Here is a 14,109-nt window from a genome sequence, read left to right as displayed (position 1 = left end):
AGTAAGACTATTGGTTCATTGAAACCAAAGCCAGAATGATGGCTCTATCTATCTTCAAATAGGTATTTACACTGCAGACCTCACACAGAGCAAAATGTTACCATCCTGCTGGGTTGGAACAGCATGAAACTTTACAAAGAATAATATTAGACTTGATTTCAGATAATTTATTGAATCCTATTTCTGCACTTTTGATGAGAGATCTTGTGGCCAGGACACATTCCAAAAATTGTAAAAGACAAAATTCTTGAGGCCCTAAAATCAAGCTCTTCCTGGATAGCAGCTGGGAGAGTATATGGGGATCATTTTGTTTCAGCTATAAAAAAATCGAAGCATGCATGTTCTCCATAAAACCAAAGGTAATTACATTCCAGTTTTTCAGCCAGCAAAAGCGGTGGCTTCAGCATCCTACAGTTGTTTTGTTCTTAGTGGACTGCTGTATGATAAACAAACAGAACAAAGTTGAACAGTATTAATATTGAATAGATCTGGTGAGGTCTGCCAGAGTATGGACAACAAAAGACATTTAAAACATTCTTGGAATGCAAATTCTAAGTGTCTGGTGTATGTTTCCCCTTAGAAAACTTTAACCATTTAAGCTATTGTCATTTAAATAAATTGATACAAACCAAAATGCAAACATAATTGTGATTAATAATAACTTTTCTGAATATTGTAGATAGTTACGACTCATCATATTTATACACATATATTTTTTTTCCAAAACAGGGTAGCTTCTATTGGACTTTTAAAATTTCAGCATGCCTTGTATTCAACAATTTTTTTTAGTTGCTTTGCTCTTTCAGATCCAAATTTTGTGATCACTTAGAGTATCTTTATCCTAAAAAATAGAAGCCATATGATTCACTCAACTTACTCAAATTAGAATCTCAACTTAAGAATGAAATATTTGCTTTAAGCAGTGATCTAGAGTTTTAAATGTTAATTTCAGTTCTTAGTTCTAAAGAAATAATTAAGTATAAACATAGTTATATAAACTGGGAAAACATAAAATTCAATCCCATTATGGTGTTTTTTAACACCATATGGTGTTTTTTAATATGAAAAATCAATGCTTAATTTAGACAGCACTACATTTCACATCTCAAATATTGTGCTGATGTTCTATATTTATTAGAGGAGGTCCTGAAGTCAGGTTCTTAAAGTTAGTACTAGACACTGAAACCTATTTTATCTGCAAATTACTAACCTCAATGAATCAGTAACTCTCAAATTAGTCTTATTGATATAAAAACATAATAATACTGTATAAACAAAGATACAAGTATGCCCTTTTTCATTGAAACTCACTAAATACTATACAAAATCACTTTTATTAAACTCTTGTGTTTTTCATGTATATAACATACCTGAGGAACTAGTTAGAAAATTTTTCCTGGCTAAAATACAATGAATAATAAAAATTGGTCTTAAACCTGTTTGACTCAGCTTCAGGTATTATTTTTATAGAACATGAAAGGGCGATATTTCCCCCCACTTTAGAAAACTTTCCCTATGCAATCTGTATATTGAAAATTAATTAAAATGAGAACAATGTAATTCAAGTAATATCTTTGAGAATGTCGTTAGGAATTTCAGAAGTGAAATAGATTTTTACCCAAGACACAAATAAGCCATGTCTTAAAAGTTGCTTTACATACCGTTGGATAAAGGTATTTGGAGTTTTAAAGTTAAATTATCAGTCAGTGTATACTTTGAGGCAGAGTAAGAAAAAGGGTTAAAGAATCTATACATAATTGTCATCTAATTTTTCACACCTGAAGGACAGATAAACAGACTTGGATTTGTAAGAGTAAGAAGCATGTCTGTGCATCCCTACCCTTTGCCCTCCCATCCCAACCCAAGAGATTGCACTTGTGTCCTTATAAAGGCATACTGTATTGTGACTTGGTGATTCTTTGCAGACAAAAGCTAAATGACACTTTTCTCTTTCCATGATGACCAAGAAACATAACTAAACCTAACTTCATGGAACTAAAAAGAAGTTTCTTTCTGATTTATGGCTTTCAGATGTTTTCTGTTACCAACAACACAGAATGCGGGAAGTTACTGGAGGAAGTCAAATGTGCACTTTGCTCTCCACATTCTCAGAGCCTGTTCCTCTCACCTGAGACAGAATCCTTGGAAAGAGACCTGGCCCTTCCCCTGCTCTGCAAAGACTATTGCAAAGAATTCTTTTACACTTGCCGAGGCCATGTTCCAGGTAAAAATAGATACATTAAATCAACTCCTGCAGAAGAGCTTTCCAAGATACCTGTTCCTAAATGCTTGCTTAGGAGAGTGTAACATGTATCTGCCTTTCACAGTATCTATTTTTACCTCATAATGAACTGTTCCAAACTTGGAACCTTTGATTGCTGCTAAAATTGCTGCTGTCATTTCAGCCTACAAACAATACATTGTTTTGTTGAAGTGTTTAACATTTCTTGTTAAATGGATAATACAGCTGGTAATCTTGACACGCTCTGGATTATCAGCACAAATTTCTTGTTGGTGTCGTTAGTCATCAGCGCTGATATCAAGACAGCTTCCCCTTCTACACAGCTGATACATAAGTGCAGATTGTCCACCGACTTTTAAGGTAGTTCCTTAAATAAAGTCCCCCAAAAGTAAACCTTACAAAGCACTTTCATATATAATGACTAATTTGCTCCTCATAAACCCTGTGAGGTAGATAGGAAAGGTCTGATCATTTCCATTTGACAGATGAGGAAAACTGAGCCTCAGGAGAAGTTAAAGGCCGTAACCAAACTTGTACTATGAGAAAGTGATAGGCTAAAAGAAGTTCAAGTTCTTATGCTTATAATGTCCCAGATATACCTGGTCACTATCATCTTTTGGACCCTAATAAACATATAGGCTCTTGGGCATTGATTAATTTTACCATCAGAAGCTTGTAAACCTTGGTGGTTGTTGCTTTAGGTTGGAAGAATCAACATAGAGGTAGAACCGAATTTAACGAGACCGATTCTGTTTAGTTAGGCAGTGTCACACACAAACAAATCTACCGAAACTAACAGTTTATAAAACTCAATGGCACTGAAGGACAAGACAAGCTTTAAGAACTGTAGGATGCACTTGGAGAATTTTTTTAAACTGCCATGCACATTTTACTTTTTTCTCTGACCCAGAAAAGGGTAGATTTTTGTATTTTTTATAGAGCTCTCTTAATAGCCTAAGAAAACATTTTGACTAGGGTTGCTTGCTTCCTTTGGTGTACCATAACAAGTATCTAAACCCATTCAATGTGAAAATATTATTATTGTTTTTTTAAACTATAGCCATGTTTCTAAGGCTTTCCTTAAACCAGCTGTTTCTTTCTCTTTATCACATTCCCCAAAGCAAAGTAGAATAGGTCACGGTTGCCTAGATGGCCTGCCGAGAAGCGATAACAGATTAGGTCCCATAAAGTTTTGCTGCAAATTTCCAGTCTGGAAGGTTTGCCTTTACCACTATAAATTGAAAATGGTATTGACAGTGGACATTTTTATCTACCTTTATCTACTTGCGATAAATACCACTAGGCTGGATTTAGAGACTCATGTGTAAGGTGCTTCCTATATTTGAAGGTATTTTAGCTTCCAGAACAAACAAAAAAAAAGCAATATCCACTGAAAGAGAGAGCACAGCAAACAACTCAGGAGCCAGAGCTGCAAGCACCTCACTCCCCAGATCAACATATGTGGTGACGAATGACAAATTTATTTTTCTACAAAGTTTGTATATATGTAAAACTGCTGAAGTGCATCAAGATGTCAAGTGCTTTTGGTGGCCACCCAGGCTGCCTTGAAAGATAACCAGATGAAAGCTCCACTCCAGTGGTGGCTGGAGCAGCAAGGGTACTTTTCAGGGCCAGGCCAGCAGTCTTTAGCAACGAGCAGAGGGGGCTTCCTCTGCATCCATCAAATGCTAATAATTGCTCTAAATACTTGTCCCAAAAGTGAGCTGTAATAACACACTCTTTGTGTTACTTAGGTTGATCAATTTGTTAGCCAGACTGATCCTTGGCACGTAGGTTACCATTTTCTAAAGTATGATGAATCAGATGATAATCCTCCCCACAGCCCTGGCCCCCAGCAGAGAAGGCTCTTTAGAATTCTAGAACACTCGTTTTTCAGAAATTGCTCAAAATTTGTAATAATTTCACCTTCTTAAGTCTATTTAATGACATGGATTGCCTTTCTCCGGAGTTCAAATTTGTAAAAAACAGCTACTTCGTGATTCTTTTATTTTTATTTTTTTACTATCCTCATTGTTAGCCTCATCTTTCTGCAAATCAAAAACATGAAGAGGAAGGGACCTTAAGGGTTGTAGTTTGCTAAGAGAAGGGAACTGCTGAAAGGGGTTGAAAGAGAGAAAATAATTCTAGAGACATCTTCCTTTCTTCCCCCACTGCCCAATACGTAAAGAATTAAACACATAAACGGTCTATCCCTTTGCTTCACCCTCTTGGCTTTAAGAAAGTGCCACTCACTTTGGGATACACGTATACCTGAAAGACAGCTACTCTCTAGAAACTTTAATTCAGAAACATTCATGGTCTGCTTATTTCCACAAAAATGAAAAAAGGAAGTTAAAAATCACTACAGTGAGGATACACTAGAGTTTTATTAATCATAATATTCTCCTGTTGTGACTTTACTTAGGGAGATAAACTCTTAAAACTTCTAAAAAAAATACCCAAATTTCATTAAAAAAAAAAAAAACAGGAACTCTATTCTCAATACCATGGGTCTTTTGCCTGAATTACGAGGAACAGAGGAGATGCTTTGCTGTTCACTAAACGATGACCTAATAACTACCCTCTGTGGAAAGGATAGGAAAGGACATCTCTGGGCCTTGCTTCTCCCTTTATACTTGTTATCATAGTGATTTTTATCACTCTTGGACCATGATATCTCATCTGTAGGTTATGGTAGTGTGAAGTATCTGTCTGTGCACAATTAGTTCAATTGGTTTAATCCCATTGCTAAAGAGGCCAAGGTCAAGAATTTGATTCCACTGAGTTTCTCGAGTCCACAGCCTCTCCTGACCGAGTCAGATATCTTACACGTGTGTCTCATCAGTGCCCAAGAGAACAAACCAGAGCAGATATATGAATACACCAATGTCTACTCCCTCTGCTAGAAAATGCTCTCTAGTGCAAGCCTTACAGATGGTAGGGTTTTTTCATTTTTTCCTTATCATGATGAACAGCATATATACTGAGGAAAAAATAACTTTTCTGTAGCATACATGCTCAGAGAAAAGCTAGAGCTTAGAAAACTGCACAGAGAATATTTATTTATATGTCAGTATTTTATAGGGTGCTTTGTGGTATAGTGGGACTGGGTTTATGATCCAGGAGAAGAGTTACAGTTCCAAAACATTTGATAAATTATCAGGAGTTATAAAAAAATTACAGCTGCTGGAATCATCAGTGTACTTCCATTGTTAGTGGGCTTCATCATATTATGATGATCCAGGGTGAGCTGCACACCTTCAGTAAAATGCTCTTCAGTGTTTCCTTCTAAACAGAAGGGTACCATTCGGTAAATTATATCTTCCCTGACAATAAATGTTAGCCCCATGTCCTGAAACCAGATCTCTTTGAGTTCTTCACAGGAAAATATATCTTACTCATCCCTGCTTATAAAATCGGGTCATTTAAGGTAAAGTACTAACAAAAGTATTAGATGTTTCCATTCAGAGTAACATCATTGTCAGAAAAATGCCCGGATTTTTATGCAAAAGTCTTCTGAGTTGGCTCCCTTCTTCCCACTTAGATTGTTCAGTTTGTCTCAATACTGTAAAAAGCTCAGAATAATTCATTGTTAACATTCTGGTTTTGTTTTGTTTTGTTTTGTTTAATTTGCTAAGAGAGCATAGTATCTCTGGAGCGACAGAGTTTATGAATCTGTACTCATTCATCTTCAGATGTTCCATTCGAAAATGATTTCTCATTTCCTCATGTTTGTCCCCAGCTAATAATTCCTTATAAAATGGAATTAGCCACCGGCATTGTTCATTAATTTCCCCTTAAGATGGTATTGGTTTGCAGACTGTAATGCTGGAAAACAGATATTTTTTTAAAAAGCAAACTCAAAATTTCCTCTGAATTGCACTTTGGAATTTTTCTGTGACCCCTGCAGGCAAATAATCACATTAAAACAAAAGTTCTCTTTCACACATTCAGTTATAAATAGATCCGTAGTATGACAGTCTTCCTGCATGCATCAGATTGACATGGAGAACTCCCTGCATGAAGGTAAATATATAGAGATATGTAGATATCTATATATCTCTATATATTTATATATAAAACACCTAGCCCCCCAAAACTTCTAGCCCCAAACTGTGAAAAGTCTGATTTAGCAACTCAGTTTTCCTTCTCTTCTTTTTACCTCAAACAGAATTATTTCACACTACCAGGCACTTTTCATCTGATGCTTAGCCATTAAAGAATGGAGGAGAAAAGTTATCTTTTGCAAACAGTGAATTGCGGAAGATGAGTAAAAGCTGTTGCAGCCGTCATTGCTCTCCCCAATTTCTAATCCCTGGATTTTTTCAAAGAAAGATGGCCTCCTCCCCAGCTGACAGCCTCCTTGCCTCCTTCCCAGTTCTGCCCACCTCCCCAACAACACACACACACACACTCCCAAGGACATCTGCTTTTACTTGCCAGTTTCCCGAAGACAAGATGTTTCCCAGTAGTTGAGTCAGATATTGGCCTTGAAGAGTTTGTCTCAGAAATTTAGGGGTGATCCATTTCACCCAAAAGTTAGGTCAAAATGTATATTATATTTTAACCATCTGGGACCCACGGATTCCAAGATTAGCTTTAGGTTTGAGGGGACCTAGGTCAAGCTCACAGAAAATCAACTTTTTAGGGTCTTTCATGTTCCATTGATGTGCCTCACTTGGTTGTCCCCAAATTCTTGTTCTTGCAAATCCTTGCAAACTTGCATCCATTATACAACTTCTAAACCTCACCTGAGTTACCAGGTGCCTTTGTTACAAAGCTGATTGGGAGTATAATAATCTAATTTGTTAGGTAAAAATCAAGACCTTGAGCATAATTAAAGGTATGAAAACAGAAGCAGGAATTTTGGGCATCATATAAAGTCAACTCTGATAGCAACATCATATTTTAATAGCAAAATCATCAGAATATGGAAGTGAATCTGATTAATTAATATGCCCTCCCCCCAATAAAAACCTACCTTATTAATTCAAATTGTAAAAGAAACATCAAAATTTTTTTTGTAATAGGACCTTCTTATTCAACTTTTTATTTGATAAAAATTCTTACTATGTAAGAAATGAAAAAAAAAGGTCTTTCACATCCTTTTAAGTGTATTCTGCATTTTTGTTTTGGCTCGTTTTAATATTTTTTTCATTGAGGGGTAGTGTGTCAGCTATTCTGCTTGAGAATATTGAAAGGATATCTTAAAGAAAATTTTTGTATTATAAAATAATCATTGTCTCCAGTAAGTGAGCAAGAAAAAGGCACCAACACATTTGAATATAGAGCCTCTGTTACTGGCATCAATTCATTGCTTGATCAATGCAGGGAGTCAGTCATTTACTGTAGCATATAATGAATGACCTTGGGATAGTAGCTAATTTATTATTTAATCATATATGAGTGACAATACAATAAGAATTGTAAAATGAGCCAAACTGCCTCCCGATGGTCTATCTCTTTCCTGATCGCAATTTGTTCTTCTTAGGAATAGTACTGTGGGAGAAAAGTGCTGAATAGTAATCAGATGAGCTTGAAAGTACAACATACGGTAACCAGGGAGGCTTGAAAATAGAGTCAACGCAATAACAAGATTAATGCTGTGTTCGTATCAATTCTGTTTCATATGAGCCTTTTAAGACATCCAATACAATATCATTTCACTTTTACTGCAATTTTTAAATTTTGGTTAAAAAAGAAATGGAAATCCCAAGCCAAAAAATATGTTCTTCTTACCTTTTGGTTTTTGTCTATATATTTCCCTAGAATATTCATATAGTTCCTAAAAAATTCTTTACCTATATTTTGTCTTTCAAATGTGCTGTTTTTACCATGACACTAAATATTTCTAAGGCGTCCTTTTACATTTTTAAAGGTTTCCTTCAAACTACTGCTGATGAGTTTTGCTTTTACTATGCAAGAAAAGATGGTGGCTTGTGCTTTCCAGATTTCCCAAGAAAACAAATCAGAGGACCAGCATCTAACTACTTGGACCAGATGGAAGAATATGACAAAGTGGAAGAGATCAGCAGGTTCATAAAGATAAATGTTCTTTAATCTTAAAAAAAAAAAGAAAAAAGAAAAAACCCGACAAGTCTTGTGGTTTTAACAATGAGTCAACTGGCTATGCTCATGTCCAGCAGCTATATCCTCCAGATGCTTTTTGTTTTCTTTTTGGTAGTTTGCTTCTCTAAAATCATATTCGCTTAAATACTTTTAATGCTGAGACTACTAATCTTCTGTTATGAGCTTGGCTTCTCTCTGATTCATGGGAATTTTATGAGTATAGTTTTAAACTTGAATTTTATGATAGTTATTAGCTTATGGCACTGTGGAAACATTCAGCACAATTAGTAGTAGCAAATCAGAGTTTTATAAATAGATCTTAGAACTTTCTCTCTGAGTGCCTTTCTGTAAGGTTTAATTATTGTGAGTAAAGTCAGTTTTAATTAGAGTCACTGAAAGATGAGATAGTGAGCTTGTGAAATTTTAAAATACATATGTGTTTTGATTCTCTCCTTTACTTCCTAATAGAAGGCTTTTTTGGTTTTTTTTTTTTTTCATTGAAAAGAATTTAAAAGAATCAGAGTGTGACCTTGGGTTAGCAGCCCTTCATGATTATCAAAACCGTTGATTCCTAGAGGAAATATATTTTGAAAAGGATGCTAAGTGCATCCCTTACCTCCTTCATCTCAAGAAAAGCTTACTGGTTTTCTTTAATTTGTTTAGAAAGCACAAACACAACTGCTTCTGTATTCAGGAGGTTGTGAGTGGGCTGCGCCAGCCCGTCAGCGCCCTGCATAGTGGGGATGGCTCACACCGTCTCTTCATTCTGGAAAAAGAAGGTTACGTGAAGATACTTACCCCTGAAGGAGAAATTTTCAAGGAGCCTTATTTGGACATTCACAAACTTGTTCAAAGTGGAATAAAGGTTGGCTTTTTAAATTTTATTTATCTTTGCTCTGGCTATGTTAATTTTATTTTAGTGTTCTCCTCACTAAAGGTATTTCTTTGTAATAAAAGAAATAATATAGGAGAAAATAAGGAGACAACATAAGGGAACAATAATTATGGCAACTAAATCGGGACGATGACATTAAATTTTTAATGTTATTTGGTGACTATTAAGCAGTGCAATCAGATTGATATTTTTGACATGGTTTCCCTATGTAATTTACATACTTAATTATTGGTTTTATAAAGTATTTGTTTAAATATTGTTTAACAGGCATTAGAATTGTATATCAGCATTTGCTAGCAGAAACAAAGAGGTCTTTGGGTTACTTTGGCAATTGCAAATCATTCTTTTACCGCATCTGTGTTCGAGTCTGTGTCATAAAAAAATGCTATTTATACTGTGATTTCCCTGTACAATATTTTTACAGGTAAGTCAGATATTTTTATCTATAATTAGCCACCTTTATAATATATAAGCACATCTATTGCCTTCTTTCCCACTTCTCCAATTTGAATTCTCATGTTAAAATAATCTAGTAGGTATATAAATAAAGTTATTGTCAAGTTTATTTCACAAGAGAGTAACCCAGTACAGTATTAGCAGTACTAAGCTATAAGGCCAATTGTGGCATTCTAAATTAAGACATTTAACAGCTCATGACTGTTTTAGAATGAAACGAATTAAGTATGATTGGGGCAGAACCGGTTATCTTTTTCTAAACTGGAAAAAAAAATCAAAGGAGGATTTATACTCTGCTACTCATATCGAAATAAGCCCCTCTTTGCTTTGTTAAGCTCTATTCAAAGGTAAGAACATCAAAACCAGCAGAAACGAATCAGAAAAAAATATAAATATATTCAACATCTATCTATTCAATATCTACCACATGAAATAATTAGGGTGACTCAGTTAGAGCACAGAGAATACCTATTGTTGGGACCACCCAGCCTCAAGGCCATGTTGTGACAGCAACACCAAGACATACTGCATACGAGAAGTTTTTTATGGTACTTGTGGTCCTTTAAGGAAAAGGACTTTGGCACCAAGACACAGATCATTTGGAAAAGCTGTTTCAATCAGTAGTTTCAACTTTCTCCCAATAAAATGTTTCATTACAATTCACGGCAAATACTCCAAAGTCTCTTAAAATAAAGCATTAGTGTTTTGCACATCAGAGTTCAATAAATACATTCTGAAATGTGTTCTGAGAACTCGTTGCAAGGGGTACCTCATGAGGAAGGAATAAAGATGCAGCAGCAAGTGCATTACTCACTACGAGTGTTTTACTGGCCTTGAAAGTTAAACATGCTCTCTATAAAATAAAAAATTGGGGAAAGTAAAGTATTTAAAAAATCACCTATCATCCCATCAATTAAAGAATATCACTATTAACATTTTGATATACTTTCTTCCAGTTTTTATATTAAAATTAAATGAATTTTTCCTGACTACAAAAGTAACACAGGTCCATATTAATAAATGTGGAAACAGAAGAAGAACATGTTTTCTTATAGCTTTTTTCCTAAGAAGTGTTAAAATAAAATTGAAATCAAACCATATATACATCTTTTTAGCCTTCTTTTTTCACCTAACAGTATGTCATGAGTATGTTACCGGATTTGGAAACTTTTCTCAAAAACTTAGTTTTTTATCTTTTTTGAGTGTTCCATTTCCTTATTATGAGATATTTAGGAAGACCCCCAGTATTTTCCTTTTATCGTTGTAAATAATGTTATTTATCACTCTTGTATATATTATTTAACCTGATCATGGATGATTTCTTTAAAATTCACTGATAGAAAGAGCATTACTGAGTTGAAGGACATATGCCACAATACACGTTGCCAATTTGCTCTAAAAGTTAATATATCTTTGGGTATTTGAGAGAATAATACATAGTTTTCAAATACTATTTTACTTAAAATGTTGGTATTAAAAATCTGTGTATGATAAAATGTAGGTGAAAGAAATGGGCTCAGAATACTTGAAAATTTTGTTGTAAGAAGGAAAAAACTGATGTTCTTGTTTCTACTTCAATTTAACTGCCTAAAGAATGCCCTGCTTCTAATTAGAGTTACTTCAAACGCCCGCTTCATTTACACCCATTCATTGGGATATGAATGAAAGTGTGTCTTCTCTGACTTTGAGACATCTCATCATGCAGTAAAATTATACGAACTCGGTTATGACAGTGCCATGATTCTGCAGTACGTTCTGCAGGCCTCTAGGAATTCTGCAGAACCCGTTTTGGCCTACCTTTCCTAGGAGAGCTGCAGGGCTTCTGGGGCTTCAAATAAACTTCCAAATCCATTCTTCTACATATGTATTGATAGAATACATATTTCTACATTAAAGACATATTTCAAAGTACATATTTTGGATTCCCTTAGCATTTGGCACTAGTGATATCTATAAGATAGGAATCTATCACATGGATATTTGAGTGTATACTGATAAGGGAGTAACAAGACCACATCCTTATCACTTCGGGTAACTTATACAACAACTGGCCTTTATCTCAGTCTCCAAGGAACTCCTGTCACAAGTCACAGATTGGAAGTGTTAGAAGTGGCTACTGTTGGTTTGATGGGGTGGATGCCAACACATTCATGAGTTGATTAGGATTATGCCATTGATTTTTGTGGTATGCCCCTCAGAGACTTCTGAAGGGAAAACATTATCACAGCTACTTCACAGTCATTTTTCAGGCTTCTTGATATGTGAATAGTTAGTTGTTCATGTTAGTGTACAGTTAGTGTATTCTGTGTTTGTCAGTGATCATTTTGCATTAATAATGCAAATAGGAATTTTCATAAATTATTATGCATATCACTTCTCTAGTCTTTTAGTTTTAAAAATCCTAAGAGAGGGAATAAAGCTGTTTTAACAGACCAAAGTATTGATTGCAATTTTCAAACCACAGAATTAATAATGTATACGAAACCCAACCTTGGTACGTTTGAAATAAATACAGGACAAACCACAGTGATGATCCCCCCATGGTATTAATTCATGACCAGTATGAGTATATTAAATCAGACATCAAAAGGAACTCTTGATTATAAGAGTTTCTAAAAGCTAGTGCTGGCTCTAAGGGAATTTGGAATTCCTTTTCTGCTAATTGTCAATTAAGAATTGACAGGGATATCTGTCACCTGGTTAAGGACTGGCCTTTTTGTGGCAAAAAGCTGGACTTGGTTGATCTCCTTAAATCTCTACCAGCCCTGATTCTGATACCAACAGCAAAGAGCCAGTCATTTGGGGAACTTGGAAAACTCCTCCCTAAATGGGTCCTGACTGAAGCTAAAAATATGGCATCTGGTTTTTATCTAACACCCAGATTATAGGAGATTTCAGTACCCTGTGAGTGTAACTAAGTTTCACCGAGCAAAAGTTTTGTGCAAAAATGCAAAGCACCCGCTAAAGAATTGACTTCTTTCTGCTACAGAAAATAAATTATGGAGTTGGATTAATGGAGTAAACTCTATTCCATATGAATTTAAACTGCCATTTAGGAAGAGGTGATTCCATTCACAACAGCTCAAATCCTAGAAAACTGAGCTTTGTGAAATTGCCAAGAGTAAGTCAAAAATAGGTTTTAAAGCTAGATAGTGGTTTTCTAGATCTTTGGTGCTAGTGCATTGTACAAGCTGACCACTCATACTGATGCTATGAAGAATGGCTCAAGTGTCCAACTGGTGAGCAAACTTTAAAATCTTCATTTTGTATGTCTAGTGTCGGGGGGAGGGCATATACCTTGTTTGTTGTTGATGTTGTTTTTCCCAAAGAGGGAAATTCCAAGATCCTGGTGATTTGAAATCTTTAAATTGAGCTTATATCTGAATTACTAGTCAGAACTTCTGGAAGTACTAGAACCAGCCTCATCCACTTGAAGTCCTTGAGGATGATAGACCAGTGGTTTTCAAAAATGGCTGCAGAGTAGAACCACCTGGGAGCTTTAGAAAATTCTCCTGCCCAAATTAAATCACAATATGTAGAGTTAGGACTCGGGCCTTGGTACATTTTTAAAGCTTTTACAGGGAATTTCAGAAGCACTGGTCTAGACTGAGCCAGACCCCTGGATCAGTTGAATAAGGAATGAGACACATTTTCTCTGCCCATCCATGGCCAAGTCATATTACTGAAATGACCACTGAGAGCCAATGGTTGGACACCAGTTGTCATTGTCCTGTACCTTCTGTCATTTAACTGACTTACACATATTACTTGTCCACTCTGAGGGAGGAGATGAGTAGTTAACTCTGTCAGCATTGTAAGATTCTTGATAGAAAGTTTCGGAAAATGACACTTAAAAATCTCAACAATTGGGCTTCCCTGGTGGCGCAGTGGTTGAGAGTCTGCCTGCCGATGTAGGGGACACGGGTTCATGCCCCGGTCCTGGAAGATCCCACATGCCGCGGAGCAGCTGGGCCCGTGAGCCATGGCTGCTGAGCCTGCGCGTCCGGAGCCTGTGCTCCAAAAAAACTCAACAATTCATTCTAATTGGACAATTGCTTTACCTATTACATTTTCCTATTTTTGTTCCTTTTGGGAATTTGATATTCAGATAGTTGGCAAAACTGTTCTCATTCCTGTTCCTAAAATATGTAGTTTGCTCTTATATCTGAAAACCCTTGTTACACCAGAAGTTACTCTAGTCTAATCTTACCAGACTTCCCCTGACCACCAAGGATCTGAAAGTCAGCCTTAGCTTTGCATGTGTGTGGCAGTTAAGACAAGCCTGCGCCTGTCACCTACAGGGTGGACCCCCCAGGGAAGCCGACACACACCGTTCTCTGCACCCCAGTTCTCAGGGGCAGTCAGAGGACCAAGAGGCTCGCACCTGCAGCAGACAGAGCTAAAGACTTGTCGATCATTGGAACAAGTGTGCCTGGGCTCCTGTCCC

At 36.1% G+C, this 14,109-nt stretch overlaps 1 protein-coding gene across 3 annotated transcripts in view; it reads left to right on the top strand.

Annotated features, from left to right (window-relative positions):
• The window catches only part of HHIP (hedgehog interacting protein), a 96,383-nt gene that overhangs the window by 4,555 nt on the left and 77,719 nt on the right, over positions 1–14,109 (top strand). For all 3 annotated transcript variants that reach the window (XM_082611630.1, XM_082611629.1, XM_082611628.1), the window contains exons 2-4: positions 2,032–2,224; positions 8,121–8,277; positions 8,975–9,176. In XM_082611630.1, the coding sequence (XP_082467756.1) occupies positions 2,032–2,224; positions 8,121–8,277; positions 8,975–9,176 (552 nt within the window). The remainder of the gene's footprint in view (positions 1–2,031; positions 2,225–8,120; positions 8,278–8,974; positions 9,177–14,109) is intronic.

This window comes from Mesoplodon mirus (genome assembly GCF_964341445.2).
Source record: "Mesoplodon mirus genome assembly, chromosome: 2".
In the NCBI taxonomy this organism is placed as follows: domain Eukaryota; kingdom Metazoa; phylum Chordata; class Mammalia; order Artiodactyla; family Ziphiidae; genus Mesoplodon; species Mesoplodon mirus.
Note: the sequence above shows the minus strand (reverse complement) of the source record. Positions and strands in the feature narration are given on the sequence as shown.